This window comes from Mesocricetus auratus, unplaced genomic scaffold, assembly GCF_017639785.1.
Source record: "Mesocricetus auratus isolate SY011 unplaced genomic scaffold, BCM_Maur_2.0 Super-Scaffold_100004, whole genome shotgun sequence".
NCBI classification, from domain to species: Eukaryota; Metazoa; Chordata; class Mammalia; order Rodentia; family Cricetidae; genus Mesocricetus; species Mesocricetus auratus.
Window position 1 is genome coordinate 103,317,831 of NW_024429189.1, and position 21,933 is coordinate 103,339,763.

Below are 21,933 nucleotides of genomic sequence, written 5' to 3' on the forward strand. Positions count from 1 at the left end.
GTGACAGCAGAGTGAAAGAAAAGTAGAGTCAGTAATTGGGATTGATACTGTTACAGCATTGCAACATCTGGTCTGCATTTTATAATGATAGAAAGCAAAAAAGTCAGATTTTTGTTTTTGAGTGATTCTTTTTCCATTGTTGATGCTTATTTTGTTTTTATAAGCATGCTAGGCATTCAGGGTTGTCCCCTGAGTCATAGAAACAATTCTTTTTTTGTGCTGAGGTTGCCTATTAACCTTTATCTAAGTTGTCACCAGTAGTACTTTGCTGATCTGTCACTTATTGACCTTTTGCTAAAGTTTGTTCCTGGCTATCAGTTTAATAATAACAGTAGAGTGGTGGGGGGTTGGGAACACTGATGATTTCTTATGTTTTAATTACAGTTATAATGACAGAAATCTTAAGGCCCTGACTGTTTTCTGTTCTACTCCTATAGCTAGAAAGCTTTGTAGAAAGATGATAGAAGCATAATAATTTCTTAGATAAAAATTGAAATGGAGAGGTTAGAAGCCTAGAGTTAATATTTGGCCTTTTAACCTGGGGTGCCTGCTTTCAAAAGCTTGTCACCCAGGCCAGGAATACTGAAAGAAAGACAAATTGGGATTTCACACTGCCCTAGATTTTCCCACAGAATAATCTACAAGGTCACTGACTCTCTTTATTTGAGTTTATCTCTGCTCTGTATTTAAATGACAGGAAAATCATGTGATAGTGTCTAATCTGCTTCTATTTTTTCCCCCCAAATTAATTTCCCTAAAAAGCTTAGGCTCTCTCCCTCCCTGTCAGCACACACATGCAAGCACATGTGTTTTGGTGGGGTCATATGTTATTCAAGTATCCTTTTTGTCAAGGAATGCTTGCTTGTTTTCAGTTTAGAGAAAGTAGGCCCCGGAATGCAGAAGAGATGAGGTGGTATTTGTAAGATCTATGATGCGCTGTGACCCCTCTACAGGCTTTGGGGAGAATACAGCTTCCATGAACTTGGAAACTATACCTTTTTGGAGATTGTTCTGGATTCCATTAAACAGGTCAACAAAACGAAAATGCCAGCAACTTCAGACTTTAAGAGATAACTCTGTAGCAAAGGTTTTTTTTTTTTTTTTTTAAACCCTAAGCACTGGGCTCGCTGCTCTTGCAGAATAGTTGCTTCCAAATTTAAGATTTAATTCCAAAGTTAATATCTTTTCTTTTCCAATGAATGTTAGAAATTAGTAATTTAACTACAGAACCAGTCTGAAAAAACAGTGAAAGGCTATGTTGAAATGGACTAAATTTCTACCACATGTCCAATCTTTTGTCCATTTAATTCTTAGATTTATACTTACTTGTGGTGGTTCTGTGTTTTAGAGCTAAGAATTGAATGCAAAGGCTTAAAATGTGGGGCAAAACCCAAGCCAAATTCCCAGCCTCTTTGTACATTATTCCTGGCATAAAACACTAGCATCTATATATGGATCACAGCTCTCTCAACTTTGTCTGATACATTAAATATTTAATTCAATATTTATTAAACTGCTTGTTTATAAACATCTTTTCAGAATATTTTGACATACTTTTAAAAGATTTAATAGAGAATCTGGATTTGGAGACATCAAAGTTTCATTGGATAAATGGGTGTAAATATAAAATATATTAATAGCCTATAGCAACTGACTGTTAGGACAGTAAAGTTGACTAAACAAACTTCTGTTGTATACTCTGTGTAATGGCTCAGTTATTCAGAAGGACCTGAAAAGATGTTGTCCTAGGATACTTGAAGTCAAGGAGATGAGACACTCTGAGGACCAAGGTTACATGGAGTCTAGTGAGCTGAGTATGAGGGTAAAAGTGTAACTGTGGCCAAGAAAGGAACAGTTCACTCCAAACAGTCACGAGGGCTCCAAGAAACAGGTGGATGTTGGATAACAGGATACTTTAGGAGAGAACATTCAGTTCAGTTTGGGTGGGAGGAGGTACAAGTACCTAGAGATCCATAATCAAGAACATTTGCCAAGGGCTATTTGGGTGAAGTCAGTGCAGATGTCAAGGAGCTTGGTTCTGGGAAGGAGGATGGGCAAGGATTCTAGTCAAGGGCTTGCGATGCTGTGCAAAGTTTAACCATTTTGAGTACAGGCTTCCTGGTCACACCCTTGTGAGGGTGTTAGATACTGAGAGTTGAGGAGACAAGTAGTACTCTTAGGAGGCAGTGATTGTGGGGACCCAGCAGGATGACACGCTTTTTGGGATCTAGAACTCTTGGCATTGACATGTGTTAGTATGTGTGGGCTGCTATCACAAAATGTTTTATTTGGGTAATACTTATTTTTGAGAGAAGGTCTGTATAGTCCAGGCCAGCCTCAGACTTGCTAGATAGCTAAGGATGACCTCAGCCCCCTAATCCTTGTCTCCACCTCCCAAGTGCTCGATCACAGACATGCTCGTGCCACCCTAGGGCTAAACTGGGTAATTTATGAGCATCAAAAACTTACTGCTCATAGTTCTAGAGGCTGGAAAATCCAAATTCAAAGTGCTAGCTGATTTGGCGTCTGATGAGGGCTTGCTATTTGCTTCAAATTGTATCTTTTAGCTTTTTTTTTTTTTACTGTGTTTTATTCAAAGTTTTACAAATACATTGGGGCAACTGAAGGGAGAAGGAAACTAGTTTGTGAAAATTCTGGATGTGTCTTCTTGCAGTGTTCTCAACACAGAAGACCCTACATGTCCATTGCATTTGGTTTTTGGTTTTTGTGTTTTTCATTGAGGGCATCAATCCCATTTGGATGGATAGAGGCCACATGATATATTGGTTCCCAAAGGCTTCGCTTCTTAATACTATTACAGTGGGTTTCAGGTGTCAACATACGACTTTGGTAATACCACCAGCATTTAGGCCTTAGCTCCATTTTTCTTTGTGGGAAGAAGCATTGTCATCCCTTAGGCCCAAGATGACAGGCGGTGTGCTTTAAGTTTTTTAATCTCATTTTGAAGTAATTATAGATTCATAGGAAAGTATTTAAAAAAGTGTGTAGGGGAGCTTATGTATACCCTTCACTCAGTTTCTTCTAGTGGTATCTTCTTGCCCAACTATAATATAAACACAAAAGCCGTAGACTTGACATTGGTTTTGTTTTAAAAGTTCTGTTTTTAAATTTAACCAGTTTCATATTTTCCTGCTCAGTTTTATGCATAAATGTGTTCCTGTACCCTGCACTACAGGCAAGCATCAGTGCCCGCCAAAGGTCTCCTTCTGCTGCCTCCTCATAGTCACATTCCTCCTCCCTAAGCCCTGGCAGCCACCAAGTCTGTTCTCGGGAAAGAGTGCACATTACACACATGATAGTAAAGGGTTTCTTCATTTTTTTACTAACGTACAGTACTGTTCTTATGTGTCATTTCTGTGATTGCAAGGGCTGTCTCTATTCTGCTGTCAGAAGGCCGCATATCAGTTCATTACAGCTACAACATAGTGTAGCTTTACTACAAGGGGTCTTCCTCCTCTGCACATGTCTGTACTTGTTGCTGATCCTCAGGTTCCCTGTCAAGATTGTGGTTCAAACTGTGTAGTTAGTAATCAGTGTTAGGAACACTCACATATATGTCTTACTCAACTTATTTGATTGGTGAATTTGTAGAACTGGTTTAAATGATATTTTAAATCTGTTTCTGTAAGCTTCAAAGAAATTGCCTTTAGTACTTCATCTTTCTGTATTCTTGCTACCTTTTTTGTAGACACTCTTTTTTTTTTTTTCTATGTTGGTAATCGTGGTACATTCCCGTAATCAAAGAGGCAAATGCAGGAAGATGCACACTCAGAGTTTTGGCACAGGTGACTGAGGCAAAAGGACTGCACATTGCAGTCGAGACACTACATCGAATAAGTCAATAAAAATGAACAAATTCACATGATCGTTCTTTAGTATAAGCAGAAGAAAAATAGCTATAAACAGTAAGCAATTTTTCGTGGTCAGAGGCAGGCATTGGCAAGACTAAGTCTCACTGGATAGCTATAGCTGATCAGCTGTAGCAAACCCTGAATGTAGCCCAAGGATCAGGAGTTTAAGGACAGCTACGTAGCTAATTTGATGCTACCTTGGGCTACATGGTGAATTTGTGGTTATCCTGGACTACATAGCAAGATCCCATCTGAAAAAATAGAAAAAAAGGACACCATTAATTAAAATGAGTTAAAAAGTAGGTAAAGATATTTTTGTTCATTGAATCAGAGTCAAAGTTTAACAGATAAAAAAAGTCATTAAATCCATAAAAAACACTCATGACCACCAGGTAGTAGTAATTATGAATGCTCCTTGGAGGCCAAATATTTATAAATCATTGTGATTGTGTGTGTGTGTGTGTGTGTGTGTGTGTGTGTTATGAATGTGCATGGGGGGTGGGGTCTACATGCATAGGCCAGAGTTCTTTCTGCTTTATTCCCTGAGTCATGATCCTTCCCTGAATCTGAAGGTCAGGATTTCAGCTATGCTGACTGACCAGCAAGTTCCCTGGTTTACCCTTCCTCTGTCCTCAAAGTGCTTGGCCAACAGCTCAGGCTTGCTACTAGCTAACTCTTGCATTTTTGATGAACCCATATTTTTAGCTAACGCTTTGTAACATGGCTTGGTACCTTTTCTTAGTATGGCATGTGCATCTTGCTTCTCTCCACATCTGCTTGGACCTCTCTCTCTCCACCCTTCTTCCCAGTCAGCTTCTTTATTAACCAGTCACAGTGACATATATTTACACAGTGTAAAGGAGTATTCCACACAGCTTTTCTTTTTCTTTTCTTTCTTTCCTTCCTTTTTTTTTTAATGGGATCTGGTGATTTGAATTCATGCTTATATGGCAAGTATTTTTACCCACTGAGCCATCTTCCCAGCACCAAAATATATTGCTGAAACCATTTTACTTCTCTGTGTTTGATTTCTATGAAATGTAGCCACTAGAAACTTCTAAATTGCATTTGTTGCTGACATTGCATTTTTGTTGAATAGTAGTATTCTAAAAGTATTGTGCACAAACTTTCAAAAGACAGCTAGTCCCCCACAAGGGGCTTATGGGTGGAATCTTCCCTTCATCATCATATTAACTCTAATGTCCTCTTCAGGTTGGTGCAGAATTTAACACTTATGTAATTGGTTGATATTGATAAATAACTTGCCATCATATTTCTGTTTTATCATGACTGTTACTATTGATCCTAGGCTTTGGTTTAGGAATGTTTCATGAACATCAGAGATACCTTTTGCTCCCTTTGACTTGTATTCCCTCAACAGCATGCATATCCATACATATGCTCACACCCTCCATCTCTGTAATATTGTGGTCAGCATATATTGTTTAGGTCAAGACTCTCATGACTATCAATGTTAGTTATAACTGAGCAGTTATTATAATTGTGTTAAGTACTCTTTTTTCTTGTTTACACAGGTCTTGTTTATCTAGAATTGGTAACTGCTTTTTACACAGTTGCCAGATTTCCACGAGTCTTTCCTAATTCAATGCCATGTTCTTTATTGCTTGTATGAAATTCGGCTCCATGTGCGTGAGTCAGACAGGATGTGCTATTCACGTAGCTCCAAGACCTGCCTGTCTTTTGCAGTGGCTCCTCCTCATGTGCTCAGTACTCATACAGGGATCTCCTTTCAGGACCTTTAGCTTGCTTCAGCTTTCTCTCTTGGCTTTCCATGTCTTGCTTCTTCCTCTTTCTTGGTTAATTTCCTCATTTGGGCAAAGTATATTTTAGTGTTTCCTGAGAAAGAGTACATGAGCCGCAGCAAGTTTTAAAGACCTTGCATGTCTAAATATATTTTATTTATTTATGTTTAAATGCATTTGGAAGTTGGAAAGAATTCAGAACATTGAAGATATTTTCCCTTGTTTTAGAGCTTCCAGGACTGGAATGGATAATTTGGATAAAATTCTGATACCTAATTAATTCTTTGTATTCTATATCCTAGTCCTGATGACTTTTTTCTTTCTACTTGAAATGTCACTATAAAGTATACCATTTTCATCGAATTTTATGTGCTAAGCTACCCTGTATTGGTTCTTTAATTCTTTCCTGTCTTTTCATTTTTGCTTGTTTCTGAGAACTTAACTTGACTGTCCTACCCTTCCAGTGATTTTTATTTTCATTTTACCTGGCATAGTTTTAGTTTGTTGTTTTCTGAAAGTTCTCTCTCATTTAGAAAGTTTTTGTTTGGTTTTGGTTTTCTTTCATGATAGGTCAAGGTGAATGATTTCTGGTTTGTGTTTGAGCTGGAACATTGAAATGACTAGAATTTCTTTGAGTATCATGGTTGTAGGATTCACTTTAGTACCATCTGTCCAGGCTGCTTCCTGGAGAACCCCAGATGCCTATACTTTAGACCCCATGTTTTATGTCAGCCTACCTCCCCAAGTTTGTCTTCATTTGGATCATCTAGGTAGGCTAGAGATGCGTGTGAACTTAGAAGGCCTCCACTCCCTCTGTGCTTGTGATTTTCTTGTCTAGAGATGCTTGGATTGGATAAAAAGGATTGTTTTTCTTTGTGAACACTTTTCATTGTTTTTGTTTTGATTTTATCCATCCCTGAAGATATAAACTGGCATTTTAATGTGGTTTTAATTTGTATTTCCTTGATGGCTAATGATGGTAAGCATAGTTGCATGTCTGTAATTGAACATTTTTAAATCTCCTTTAAAGAAATGTTTAAGTCCTTTATCCATTTTAAAACTGGGTTTTTTTTTTGTATGAGTTCTGTATATATTTTGGATGTGAACTCCTTATCAGATGGATCATAAGCACATTTTTTTTTTCATTCTGTGAGTTTGTACTGGCTAGTTTTAAGCAGATGGCTCAGTTGGTAAAGTAATTGATGTGTACACATAATAACTTTATTGAATCTTAGGTTCCATCATAAAAACTTGGTGTAGTGGTGACAACATCTGTAATCCCAGTGCTGGGGAGGCAGACATACACAGATGCTTAAAGCTTATTGACCTAAGATAGTCGAATCAGTTAACTCCAGATCAGTGAACAGTGAATATTCAAAAGACAAGGAAGGGAGGGATTAGTGGAGACTCCCTGCAAGATTTCTGGCTTCCATACTCATGTACCTTCATGTAGTTTTTTTTTGTTTTGTTTTTGTTTTTGTTGCACTTCGGGGGTCCACCACCCAGTTCCCAAATAAATACACACAGACTTATTTTTACTTATGCATGCCAGGCCTTGGCTTGTGTCTAGCCAGTTTTTCTAACATTTTTCCTCTGGACTTTTACCTTTTTTTTATTCTATATATCTTTCCTTCTCCATGGCTGACTGTGTGGCTGTGTGACTGGTCCCTGGTGTCCTCCTCTCCTCCTTTTCTCAATCTCCCTCTTCTCTCCAGCATAGATTTCTCCTCCTATTCATTCTTTCTGCCTGGCAGCCCTGATGATCTCTCTCTTCTACATAGTTATTGGTCGTTCAGCTCTTAATTAGACCAATCAGGTTTTTGAGGCAGGCAAAATAACACAACCTTACAGAGTTAAACAAATGCAACATAAAAGAACGAAACACATCTTTGCACCATTAAGCAAATATTCCACATCATAAATGAATGTAACATATCTTCAACTAATATTCCACAGCGCCCACATGTGCATGCTCACATACTTGGACATACCCACAGAAGTGAGGACACACAGCACACATGAAGATCAACAATAAAAAGCCAAAATAAAAACAATTATTGGCTAAAGGAATGGCCATGAAAACTTATATTTATGTTTTCTCCCAAGAGTTGTATAGTTTTAGCTCTTACATTTAGGTACTTGATGCACTTTGAGTTAATTTGTGTATGAAGTGTGATGGAAGGGACAAAGTATGTTGCTCTCTTCATGTTGTGACACCACCAGTTGTTGAAGAACTCCTTCCCCATCACATTGTTTTGACACCTTTACTGAAAGTGGTGTGGCCATAAGTAAGGATATAAGCTTTGCATTCTTTATTTTATTTAGTTGATCTGTATGTACATTTTTTATGCAAGCACCATGTTATGTTGATTGCTTCAAGTTTGTATTAAATTTCTAAATGGGGAAACACAAGCCTTTTTTGTTGTTTTCCAAGACTGTTTTGTGTGCTCATATACCTTGTATTTCCATAGATATTTTAGGATTTGCTTTCAGTTTTTATAGAGAAGTGAGTTGGGATTGATTACAGATTGCATTGAATTGGTAGAATCATTGTGGGGGATTATTGCTATCGTAATGTATTAAGCATTCTAATCCTTGAGTGTAAACATGAGGTATATTGCTGTTTACAAAGGCTTATTATTCTTTGACTTGTGGCACTGGCAATTGACAGTAGGGACTTGCTCATGCTAAGCAAGCACTCTGCCCCTGAGCTGATTTGTTCAGCCCAGTCTTTAATTTCTTTCAATAATGTTTTATGGTGTTTAGTGTACAAATATTGCACTGCTTTAATTATAATTCTTCCTTCTTATTCTCTTCCTGCTATCAGAAATGGAATTGTTTTATTAATTTCACTTTTAGTATTGTTCTTTACTGGTATACCAAAGTACAGTGGCACTTTAATGATCCAATTATCCCAGCAGCTCTTCCAAAGCTGTTTACTAATTGTAATAGATTCTTTGTATATGTGTGTATAAGAAATAGGAAAGGAGGGAAGGAGACAGATGAGAGGAAAACGTGGAAGAGAAAGGGAGAATTTTTTTATATGTAAAAGCATGTTATTTGTGAATAAAGGAGCTTGATCTCTTCCTTTTCTGGATGCCTGTTTCTTTTCATTGTCTATTTGCTGTCTAGTACATTTTTGAATAAAAGTTGCAAGAGAAGACATTGCCCTTTGTTCATCTTAGTGGGAGGAAATGTTTACTCATCATGTATGATTTTAGCTATGGTATTTTCTCTTTAAATGTATATTATTATTGTTTGCTCTCTCTTTGCGCTCTCTCTCTCTCTCTCTCTCTCTCTCTCTCTCTCTCTCTCTCTCTCTCTCTCTCTCTCTCTCTGTGTGTGTGTGTGTGGGGGGGTGGTGGGGGGAGTTCATGTACCTACCACAGAATGTTTGAAGGCCAGAGGGCAACTTTTAGGAGTTGGCTCTCTCCTTTTATTGTCAATTCTGGGAACGAAATTCTATGATTATATGGTATGTTTTATTGCTTACTTTTCAGATGTTAAGTCACCTTTGCATTCCTGGGGTAAATGTAAATTGAATATAAACATTTGGTGGAGTACTGTAGGGAAGCTACCCGAGCTTGTTCATTTGCTTCTGGTCAGTTTTTAGGTCGTGATATTAGTGTAATATTTTAGTTAAGGAAATCAGAATTAAAATTTTATCTCATACTGCTTAGTAATATTTTATTAAGCAATCTCTTCCATATAACACCCCCCAAGAGCTATTTTGATATAGCTAACTCTAGCTTTCTTTTTTCTTCTTGCAGGTTCTGTAGCACTCGTAGCTCATTCAGAAATGGCATCTAAGAAATTTGCCATTAAGGTAAGTAATGCTCAGCAGCTGCTTTTAAAAGGTCACTCACTTTCTTTGTGTTCTGTGTTAATTAAAAGTTGAAATTCTTAAGTTGATCTCTACCTTTTAACTTTAGAAATTATGTAAATGTTAAGTTAGCATCAAAATTTTAAGAAGAGATGAGTAGGGAACTAATAATTTTTTAAAAAGTATAAGGATTAATTTGCTTAAAATCTTTTATGCAGGACCCTTTTGTCCCGAATGCTAATTTAATCGTTCACATTGCATGTCCATGGCATGGCTTCTGAAGGTGACAAAATGGGCCAAAGTCAAAGGAGTGGGCTAAGCTGTTGTATCTGGGTGCATGCTGAGAGAGCACTCCTGCTTGCCTGCTGCCTGCTGCTTGCTAAGCTTTCTTTGCCAGCCTTACAGAATAGAATCATCTGAGGAAGACCTCAGTCAGGAGTTGCCTAGAGTCCATTGGAGGGGAGGGGGATTGTTCTTGTTTATTTATGGTTAAAGCGAGGCCTAGCCCACTATGGGCAGCTCTCTGGGGTCCTGGCAGGTGGTTCGGGGCTAGCAAAGGGAGGTAAGAAGTTAACTAAGCATGAACATGTGAGAAAGCTAATGGGTGAGACAGCAAGGGGTGTTCCTCCATTGTTTCTGTTTCAAGCTCCTGCCTTGAGTTCAGTCCCTGACTGATGGGCTGTGATCTGGACTTACAAAGCTAAAATAAACTTTTCCTTTCCCAAGATGCAACAGAAAGGAAACTAGAGCATCTGACTTTTTTTTTTAATTTTTCTCTTATAAATTCACCTTCTCTATCCATTGATAGTAGTCGAGCGGAGAGCTTCTGAGATACGGAGTGATAAAGGGTTCTGTGTGGGAGAAGGTCAGGGAAAGACTACATAAATACCTTGTGTGAGCTCATGGAGACACTGTCATATATGTTGGCTGTTCTCCTGGTCATCTCCTGTAACACTGTCATTATCTTTCGTAGTGTTAAAAACACCGAGCAGGGCCAGTGATGCGGCTCAGCAGGTAAAGGCGCTTGGCAGAAACCCTGACTATTTGGGTTTCATCCCCAGTTGTATTCCTGAGACCCACATGGTGGCAGGAGAGAACAAATTCCTGCAAGTTGTCCAGTCACCTGCCTTAACACACACACACACACACACACACACACACACACACACACACACACACAGAGTAATTGAAGCCATTGAAGAAAACTCTTAAAAGTTGTGATAGGAAACTGAAGTGTAGCTCTTCACAGTTGAGAGTTTCTAACAAGGGTGGGGAAGGACTCAGTTCTTTTAAGGGGCAGGCCTCTGGGTGTTTGACCATGTTCCACTGAGTATATGGGCAACGAAGTTAGACTTGATATAGTTTTTTCTTGTCTTCTTTTGATTTGGGGATGGTTCCAAGGGTTGGGGTGTGAAACCTGGGAGGACCAGGAAGTGAATGTGATCAGCTTGCATTATATGAAATTTCCAAATAATCAATAAAAATATATTAATAAAAAAGCTCAAATTCCAGTATTGTATTTGGTTAATCAGATTATGAAAGGTTACCATGCATTTTGTCTTATTCTTAATGCTTATTTAGTTTGCTAAAGTATTTATAAATTTAATTGTTTACAATTACTTCTGGTATGCATATACTCGAGTGTTTCTTTCATAAGGGTGTCTAAGTGGGGAACATTCACTATTTGTCTATAAAAAAATGTATAGTCTTCATCTGAATTTCTAGAATCTAGAACGGTATTAAATTGATGATGGAATGCTAGTTTAAACATTATTCTAGTATGTAGCAAGATTCTGTCTGAATCAGGGTGTTGGTGGCACACGCCTTTCATCCCAGCACTTGGGAGGCAGAGGTAGGCGCATCTCTGTGATTTCGAGGCCAGCCTGGTCTACAGAGGGAGTTCCAGGACAGCCTCCAAAACAATGCAGAGAAACCCTGTTTCGAAAAGCATTTAAAAAAAAAAAAAAAGAAAAGAGAAAAAAAAGAAAGATTCTGTCTCAAAAAACAAAAGTAAATAAAAATATCTGGTGATACACTCCTTTAATCCTAGCACTCAGGAAAAAGAGGCAAGCGTACATCTGTTAGTTTAAAACCAGCCTAGTCTACATAGTGAGGGCATAGAGGTTAGGAGCGGGAGAGACACACATACACAGAGTGAGGGAGGTTGAGATTACTGGCTTAAAATAATAATTTAAAAATAATCTCCTGTTACTTCCCTGAGTTTGTATAGGTGGTTTCTACTTTTGGTATTAGCTGGGACTGCAGTTATTTAGGGACTCATTTTAGGTGAAACATCAAGTGTGGCATCTTCATATGGCTGACAGTCATTGCTGTTTGCCTTTTTTTTTTTTAAGCCCCATGGTTGTTGGCTTTCGCTTCTCCTAGCATAGTGACTAAGCACAGAGGCCCTAAACAAGAGTTATAAATACACAGCAGTGTACGTTGCTCACCTTCAGAGGCCTAGATGTAGTCTCAGCTATCACACTTGTCGCATCATCTGGTTAGAACAAGGACCAGCCCAGAGGAGGGAAGCTCCCTGGGTGGGGAGATGTTGGGTTTACCAGAATCTAGTTGTTAAAGAAGTCTCTTGACAGCCTAGTATGATCAATCTCTTACTTGATGGCCTAATAGGACCAATCCTTTTCTTTGTTATCTGTCCTTTGTTTCTGCTGTCTCTGAAGACTTTATTTCTGTCTTTGATATTCTACAGTTTAATTCTAGGCAAATTTCTAGGCATAGATTTATCTGTCTTGGAATGCAGTGTAATACATTCAGTTTTGGAAAATTCTCATCCATTTTCCCACCCATTGCATGTCCTAATTGACTCTGTTTTCCTCTTTACAATTTACATTTGAAGTTTGCTGGGTAAAGTCATGACACTTACAGGTTGGAAGAACCTAGGCTGTACCATAGGAAGCTCTGTGCTCTGAAGTGGACCAGGCTCTTTGGAGAGTTCATCAGAAGCTTTCTGAGGCTCAGGAGGCCACCTAATATTGGTCACTGTGGGTGGCATGGCAGCCCTAGAACTTTCCTTCGGACATGCTGACCCCCATGTTGTGCATACTGACACAGCTGACTTTGCTACCATATTATCTCATCTCCTGCTGTGTCTGAATGTCTTGGAACCCAGCTTCCAGGTTCAGGGATGATACCACAAGCATGGATTTCAGGCTTTCAGACTAGCTATAGAAACTGGTCCAACCCATGGTGATCATGTTCCTGCTGCCTCTCATCACATGGTCAGGGAACTTGTTCCCTAATGGTGGAGTTTAGGAGTTCACAGCACTCTCTTAGGTTTCTTTTCTAAGTGTCTGACATAGAGCCCTTGTAAATGGTTTTTCTCTGCTCCAGGGTGTCATGTCATTGTGCTGCCACCACATGCCTTCTGCAGTGCGCAGGTCCAGAAGGTGTGTATGTTGTATAGCCATTGACTTTTCCTTCCTATTAGCTAAATGCTTCATTCAGAGTGCCCCTCCCTGCTTTCCGGCCCAAATATCAGCTCTTAATTCCAAAGTGCTTTTTCGTCAGGTTTCTTCCACTTAACCATAGTGTTTTCATCTGTATTTAGTGTACAGGTGAACACACTATAAGGTGGGAAAGGTCAAGCCAAAAGGTGTTAATTGAAAACGAATAACAGCTGTTTTCATTTTAGGTATGATTATTTATTTCTTTTTCTTTTTTTTTATTCAAATTCAAATGCTTGCCCAATTTTTAAAAGATTTTATTGTCCCATTTAATCATCTTAATATAATTCTACAGCAATTTATTTATAATTGCCTTTAAGTTTTTCTGTTATTTCCAGTGTTGCCTACCAAGTATGAAATAAATTGGTCAATAAAATTGTTGCATTGTTTGTGACATTAACTTTCATTTTTGTATTTTGAGATGAGGCTTTGCTATACAACCCAGGCTGACCTAAAACTCATGATCTCCTTGTCTCAGCCCAAGAAGTGCTGAAATTACAGTCTATGTTTGTGTGTTTTTTTATATTGTATATAGCATTATACACATGGATTCATGTATATGTACCCCAACACACATGGGTAGAAAGATGTGCAGTTGAGTGATTTTAACTTTATTTCTGCTGAGGCCATTGGCATTTTGTTCCTTGTAGACTAGATTTAATTTCATGGCTTAGGGTTCTGCTAACCTGTGGACAGTATACATTTAGAACTCACAATAGAGTTGGGTAGGAGGTTTGTTTTTTTTTTTTTTTTTTTTTTTTTTGGTTTTTCGAGACAGGGTTTCTCTGTATTGTTTTGGAGGCTGTCGGTCCAGCCCAGCCTCGAACTCACAGAGATCCGCCTGCCTCTGCCTCCTGAGTGCTGGGATTAAAGGCCTGCGCCACCACCGCCCGGCGGGTAGGAGGTTTTATTTTTATTTTCCAGATACTTTATTTCCTTGCTGATTTTCCTCCCTTCCCTATTTCCAAGGTTCTAGATGGATGGAACCGCTATTTTCGCTGGTTTCTTCTAGGTATAAAGAAGAACAGTCCTAGTAACATTTCACAAATGTTAGTCACTGTTTTTCAAAGGAATGAAGTGAAAAGCTCGTTGAATTGCTCCGGTCCCAGAAACGTTGTTTCTTTGGTTATAGACAAACTGGGCTCAAAACTAGTACCTGATGATGTCTACAGATTTTAGATCTATGCAGAGGAATTATCCTTAATTCCAGGCTCAATGGAAGTGGCTTCAACTCTAAGTCCCTCTTCTTGTCAGTGACCCTAGTCCAGCTCTCCACCTTCCCCAGTCTTCTGTCTGGTTCTGCATATCCTGACAGCCAGGCTTGACCCTCATAAAGTCATGGTTATTGATAGTGCTGTGGGAGTTTGCTACTTTTTCTCTGCTTTTCAGATAACCACCTTCTGACTTGACCTTTTCCTGTCTGCATTGAGCTTGTTTCTGTTTCTTCAGTTTCTTATTTATTCTTTCTTTCCTTTACTTAGGTATATTTTTCTCTTTCTTTGCCAAGTTCTAAAGGCAGAAGTCTAAGCCTTTGTCATCAAACCTTTCTTTGCTTCTGTGTATACTTAAAGCTATTCCGTTCTGTCAAAGCATTTCTTGCTTCACAGTAGATGCAATTAAGGTGGGGATTTGATCAAATAACTCATAAATCTTATTATGATATGTGTTTTGATATATTTCTGTCTGGGAATTTCTGTTGATCACATTTAAAGTGGTCTTTAGGGAAGTTCTTTTGTTTTAATAAAGTACTACTCTGTAAGCATTTGCAAAATGTGATATTATCTAGAATAATTTCATGTCACATGTATAACACCAGGTATAGTAACATATAATAAAGACACATATAAAACAAGTCAGATTTGACAGTTTTGATATACAAATTTTCTATGTATTTGCTAATATTTTTTGTCCATTTGTTCAATCAGTTGAAAAATATGTTAAAATGTCTAACTATGGTTTAAGATTTATATATATCTCCTTTTAATTTTATTGAATTTTCTGTGTATCATTTGAAACTATATTCATGGATACATAAAAATTCATAGTTGCTATATCTATTGAATTTAATTTTGAAATGTCTTTTTATCTCTAATTATACTTCCCAAATCATAGTGTATTTGTGTGACATTAGTGTAACCGACATTTGGGATCCATTAATCAAACACAGGCTCCTATGAGAGTCTCAGTTAGCCAAGCCCAGTTGTATGTACAATGCTTCCAATACCACTTTGTTGTTTTAATTATGAATTAAAAATACCATCAGCACAATTTAAGGGAAATTTAGACATAAGAAATAGAGACTAAAGTGAATGAATAAACTTAAAAGGTCAGAGAGCCTTTAGGGAGGGGGAATAGTATAGATTTTAATTTGTATTCTCAGAGCAAAAGGAAAGCTGTTATAATGCTGAAACAAGAACAGGATGTTATAAACAAGAGAAATTCTTGACAATGGCAAAGAGTACTTATAAAATATGATAGAAAGATAATTTTTTATGATATCAAGGCCTATCAAGTAATATTGCTCAGAAACTAAAACAAAAGACTGTTTTAAAAATGTAGGAAGAAAGAAATCTAAGAAAGTTAGAATTTGGTCTTGATACCAAAAGTTGAAATTCTAGAAAAAAAGACAAGTAGTAGAAAAGAACACTATGAAAAAACAAAACAGTATAATAAAATTTACTACAAAGGACACAAAGTTCCTGTTTGAAAGGGTCATACTACAGTTTCACAACAGAGACTTTGTGTGGGGAGAAGGAGGAGGAAGAGGGAAGGAACAGGGGGCAGAGGAGGGAAGGAGGGTGAGTAGGGGGAGGGGAAAGGAGAAAGAACACTTAGGCAGAAGAGAAGGGGTGAAGAATTAGGACAGCCTGCTCAACAATAGCAGAGAGGCAACAAGACTAGGAACACCTCAGTGCTCATAGTTAGAACACTAAGAAAAACGTTTCCAACCCAGAACTCTTTTCACAGTCCAACTTTTAAACACATATTACGGTGGTTCTCCAAAATGGGGCACAAACAGAGGGTTAGATATGAGATTCTGGATGAGGAGAATCAAGACATCCTGGGCCTAAGCAAATCCCATGCTGATCATGATGCATCAAGCTGAGTGTAGTCTTTTTGATTGGTTCAGGAAAGGGGGGGGGGTTCCTTGCAAATAACAAAAAATGGAGAGGAGGAAAGGACCTTGTGCATTTAAAATATATAAGGAAGTTTTTTTTTTTCCTGGTCAGAAGGCCTGAGTCTAATTTAGTCATAGAAATTTAGGAAACTAAGAAAAGAAAAATTATGTAACTCTTAACTCTTAAATAAAAAGAGAATTGTGTAAAACAGGAGAGTAACTATAATCTATGGCTCAACATTGAGCAAAGCTTGCATTTCATGATATTGTGAACTCCAGATTTTGGAAGGCTGGTGGAAGAGAGGTGTGGGATGATTGTTGCCAGCATTACATCATCGTTTTCCAGAGATGATGTATAAAGTGGGAACAGTGAGAAAGTGTAGTTCAGACATGCACGCATGATGGTTAGTAGCAGATGAAATAGCTAAGTTTTCAGTCGTGTTGCCTCTGGTCAATGGAAGTTAGGGCCAGTATGGGCTCTTCTGTTTTGTTTTTTGAGACAGAGGTTCTCTGTGTAGCCCTGGCTATCCTGGAACTCACTTTGTAGACCAGAGTGGCCTGGAACTCACAGAGATCTGCTGGCCTCTGCTTCCAAATATGGGGATTAAAGGTGAGCACTACCATGCCTGACTTCTGGGCTTATTTTTGATATGACATTTTAATCTGTCTCTGCATAGTATTCAGAAACTAAGAGAGTTTTTCATAAAGATGCATCTTCTTTTTGACAGCTTGGGCTGAAAAAACACTTGGATAGATCATGTTTTCAAAAGTAGGAGACTAACAAATGGCACCAGATAGTGTGTCCTTTGTGCCTGGGTTGTTTACTCCATGACTTCCCCAGGAATGGATGGGTTTAACTTTCCAGCAAACAGCTTTTCCTTTTGAAAGTGAAGACTGTTCTCCAGACCTTCGTTAATCTGAGTGGGTTTTTTTGTTTGTTTGTTTGCTTTGTTTTGTTTTTAATTCTTGGGTCCTTGGACTTGAAATCTCATCTGTGACTCTCTCCCAGGCCAGATTTCCAGGAAATAGCAGCACTGTCTAAGACAGGAGTCCTTGAAGCAGTAGGTTTATGGTCTCTTGATGTCTACATCCCTGCATTTCACAGCAGGGAGGTCTGTCTTCACTGCAATGACTCATTTCAGTTGATAGAAGTGGTCACAGCAGGGATGTCTCTCCTAGATTTGGTAGTGATCTTAGTTGAAGGCCTTGCCCCATCTTAGGTTTAGAGAGAAGTTAGCAAATTACAGGACACATGGCAGCAATTGTTTTAGAAAATAAAGTTTTATGTGTACACAGCCACTTCTATTCATTAATCTGTTGTCTCTGGCTGCTTTTATTGCTAGTGGGCTGATATGAGTAGTTATAATAAAGGCAAGTTCCACACATATATATATACACATTGCTTTATTTTTATAATATATGTGCAAATATTTCTTATAGCACATCTCATTTTCTACTAGACATATATCAGATGCTCAATAGGTGCAGGTGGCTAGTACACACACACACACACACACACACACACACACACACACACACACACACACACACAGAGCAATGCTTAGAATCCAAGCCAGGTCTGATGCTTGTCAGACAAGAGCTGTGTCCTTGAGTTACTTCTGGCTCTGACAGAACAGGCCCAAATGGCTCTATACTTCGATGCTTTTACCTGCTTAAACCATGACAGAGTAAGCATTCAATGAAATTAACCTGTGTTAAAATGGCTACAAGCATAAGGAAGCCCAAAACAAATAGAAATAGTTATGAACACACAGGTATTAATCATAGATGTTTATCCATTAAATCACAAAATGGTAGAGAAAAGAAATCAGAACAATAAATTATTGCTTTAAATGTCCAATAACATATATGATATGTGCCTTGGGGAAAGTTCATGGTCCCATTCCTGGCTTTAAGAAGTGTAGAATGTTGCCAGGCCTCATTCTCAGTAATTACATTTTAAGATTTAACATGTTTAACTTGGGCTCTAGAGAAGCAGTACAGCGAGAGCTCCAAGCTCATTGTCTGTCTCTGTAGATCATTTCCTCTGCTTCCTGCATCTGTTTTCTTGGATTAGTTTGGTATTACAGCAAAGTCTAAGATTCTTTTGGCCATGAAGACCGCTTTGCCGCTTCCCCTCCCCACAACTTTTTTTGTGGGTGGGAAAATTTTTGTTGTGAGAGTTGATTAATTAGAAGGGATTCCTGGCTTCCCTAGCAATGGCAGCCTGGGAAGATTACAGAGCCTGGCTTAGTGACAGGCGGGCCAATCTGTATTTAAGGAAAACTTGGACCAGCCAAATTTCCCTGGAATGTGGATCTGGCTTTGTCTTCTACAGGGAATGTGCAGTGACCCTTCGCCCCTTCCCACCACTGCAGAAGGCTGACAGCATCCACTCTTGCTGTTCAACATTGTCCACTTTTTCTTTGGGGTATGTGGGGAGGTACTGGTTAAGAAAGCCCAGGTTGTTTTCTAAATTGAAGAGATGTAAAGATTTATTAATGTTTAAAAAGATATGAGTTTACTGCATCTTGAAAATTTCTCTATATCCTTACTGTTTGTGCTTTTTCTTTTTTCTTCTTGATAGCAATTTTAGTTTTATGCCGAGATCTAAATTTCAGTTAATACTAATCGTTGCATTCTGTAGAACACCACAAAAAGTTAAATATGCTCAGGAATTGATGTAATTTTCTTGTTATAGTACAAAGTGAATGTGAAGAGCATTACATTTCCAGAGAAAGAGACTGTTGAATAGCAGATGGGCTGTCATTAGGCTTTTGTCTTGCTAGCTGGCCTCTGTGAATCACTTACATCCTGTGTCCTAGGTTTTTGGTGTACCTAAAGGGGAATGTGCCACCATTGCTTATTTGAAAATTGATGCATTGATCTGGTATGTTACATTGAAAACAAGATTGAAGCAAATTTTGCTTCAATATAGGTTAACTCAGTTCATATAGGTTGAGTTCTACTTACTGATCTTCTAAATTTTAAGAAAGATAAACTGATGTGCTCTTAGTGAATAATCATAAGCATTTTAAGCATTCTGTTCTTTAGTAGAAATAAATTTTCATAAGGAGAGTGATTTGTAGCCCTGAGAACCTTTTTACAAAGATGCTTATTTTTACCACATTTTCAAAGCCTAAGAAGGACCTGCATGTTTCTTTTGCTGATTCTTAAATCCACCACCCTTCAGATCTCTTTAATTCAGTTTCTTTTAAGGGCGTTATTCTTTTGAAGACATATGGGGTGTAGTCTAGTGGCTGGCAGTGTGCTCTGCTCATGTAGGCTGCTGTTTTCCACAAAGTCTGCCTTGCTGCATTGCCAGCTTGGGAAATGTGTGAAGCTAAATGTGTCTTGATTACTTGATGGATCTGGAACAAAGTTGCTAGCAGCTTCCTGACATTGCCCAGTTAATTCTACCATGGGTGTAGAGATGTTGGGGTATCTTCTTATGCTATAGGATATGTGCTTTGGGTGTTCATGGCTTTGAAACAAAAGGTTTGTTTTAAAATGAAGCAATTTTTTTTCTTCTTCATTACTGAAAAATGTTTAAATCCAGCCTTGGCTTCTCATCATCTTTTAAGCTGCACCTTCCCATTTTTTTCAAAGTACTTTCTGCCTAAGTTCATGGCTATAACCTTAAACTCAGAGCACAGCTTCTAGTTTTTGTCTGATCTGGCTTTTGATTCACAGGTTCCTGGCACTACTTGTGATGTCCTTCTTGTCCTTGTCACTTCTGAAAGTGTCCATCCTCCTTGTGTCCTGCTCCTCTTTCTCATGGTTCCTGTGGAGGCGTGTTATCTTCACTTGTCTTTTCTCTGCTGATTTTTCTGTGCTTGCCTCGCGCTCCCACTCTCATTCATCTAGACAAGTGTCTGTGTGCTGTTTCCTCGCTTCAGGGATTGAGTAATTCCTTTTGTTTAGTCAGTCTGTGTCAACTCTCAGACTGCACTCTGGTAATTACAGGCCATTTCCTCTTTGACATGGTCTTAGTTTTTATTTTGCAGCTTGGGAAAATGATCCACCTGTTCCTATGGAATTGATATATTTGTATTTTTTTCTCTTCTTATTACTTCTCACCTTTTCTTCTGTAGTTCTTGTCATTCTCTTCCTTGTTTGCTAGATGAATGAATCTTGTTTTCTTTGATATGGAAGTCAAACTTTTCCTATGCTAATTCCACTCTTACTTTCTGTTCTGCGCCCAGTATGTATAGCTTATTGTCATACATTGCACACATTGTCCTAGAACACCCCCTGAGAAGGGCTTCTCTTCTGTTTCTGCTGTGTATTCACAGGCCCTGAGTGTTCTAGAGTATTGCTTGGGTGACCATTACCACGCTTTCCTTCTTTCTTTCCTTGTGACTTTTTTTCAGGTCAAGCAATGTGTAGTCTTCAATTTGTAGTATCTTCTTTACTTTGAGTTTCTGTCTTTTCCTATTTCTTCCATAATGGTCTCTAGTGAGTTTGAAAATAGTTTAAGTAATTCTTTTACAAACAGCCTCTGTTTATTTGTTTGTGTTCATGCATGTTGGTATATGGGTGTACTTGGTTGTATACATGTGCACATATGTGTGGTCAAAGAACAACCTTAGATGTCATTCCTCAGTGTCTGTCTATGTTTTTCCTTTTGAGATAGCGTCATTCATTGGCCTGGAATTCAGCAAATAGGTTTGACAAGCTGGTCATCAAGTTCCAGGGATCCAGTTGTCTCTACCTCCATAGCATCAGGATTACAAGTGTTCTCAGTTTTGAGTTAAAGTCAGGTTCTCATGCCTGTGCCTTACTTTCTGAACCATTTCCCTAGCACACCAACAGTTACCTAATTAATTCCACTTAAACAGATAAGCAGAATGACAGCATGTAGAGTTTGCTTCTGAGTCATTCGTGATTATGTTTTAATTGACTTTTGTGTTAACCTGTAATACTTTGTTATTTTTCCTGATAGACATATTAAATATGTGTTTTATTTTATCCTTTAGTGTCAATAAACAATATTTACTAGGAAGGTGGATTCATCTATCACAACTTATACGGATTCTCTCTGAGGGCTGTAGAGGGCATCATTGTTCTATATTTCATAAGGTAACTTCTCTAGATACTGTGAGCAAAGGAAGCAGAACAATTGAAGTGCTTTTGAAAATGGCTGGCTCAGCACCAGAATATCATGCAACCCTTAATGCCTGTCTGTTCACCCATTGGTTATACCCACACTCACATTCAGAGTCTGATGTACATATGTATTTTTGTTGCTTTTGTCTGAATGTACTTACTAGGATATAGCCCACTGAACTCTACAGTGGAAACAATCACAATCACCAGACCTGCCCAGAGTGGCCTCGGGGAGAAGTCATTCTTATGTGGCAGAGTCTACCTGTCATGTGCTATGTTCTAGGTTCAAGGACCTAGAAATGATGTGCTGAGAGGAAGACTCCCCTTTGTTTTTTGAAAGCCATATGGGCTCAGACCTGTCCTAGCCGTAGAGGCTAGAAGGGCCAGAAGGGACTGAGACGTGCTGTTTTGGTTACTCCTCTCCTGCTCACCTCTTCTCGTGTTCTAGTCCATGCCAGTTTGGGGGACATTTGGTTAAGGAAGTTAGTGGTGAGGGAGATATTGCATGTCTTTGTATTTCACAGTCACTGAGAATTCTGTGGCAATGACATTGTGTGAAGTGTGCAGCTATCTCCTCATTACCCGTTTACTGTAAATACATAGTGTTTACCTAACTTTTCTAGATATTTCTCTGGGAGTACCTTTGGAATATCCATCATTAAGTAATACAGGAAATTTGGTCTCTGTATGTGTCATTCTGTCACATGTGAGTAGCATGTGACAATACTTTGATCTCAAGACTTCTTGTTATTAATACAGTTATTTGGCAATACTGTATTTTCAC

At 38.4% G+C, this 21,933-nt stretch overlaps 1 protein-coding gene across 3 annotated transcripts in view; it reads left to right on the forward strand.

The window, feature by feature from the left end:
• LOC101831473 (SLX4 interacting protein) overlaps positions 1-21,933 on the forward strand; it is a 169,830-nt gene that overhangs the window by 5,451 nt on the left and 142,446 nt on the right. For all 3 annotated transcript variants that reach the window (XM_040746376.1, XM_021226381.2, XM_013112351.3), the window contains exon 2: positions 9,406-9,461. In XM_040746376.1, coding sequence (XP_040602310.1) covers positions 9,435-9,461 — 27 coding nt within the window. In that variant the 5' untranslated portion in view covers positions 9,406-9,434. The remainder of the gene's footprint in view (positions 1-9,405; positions 9,462-21,933) is intronic.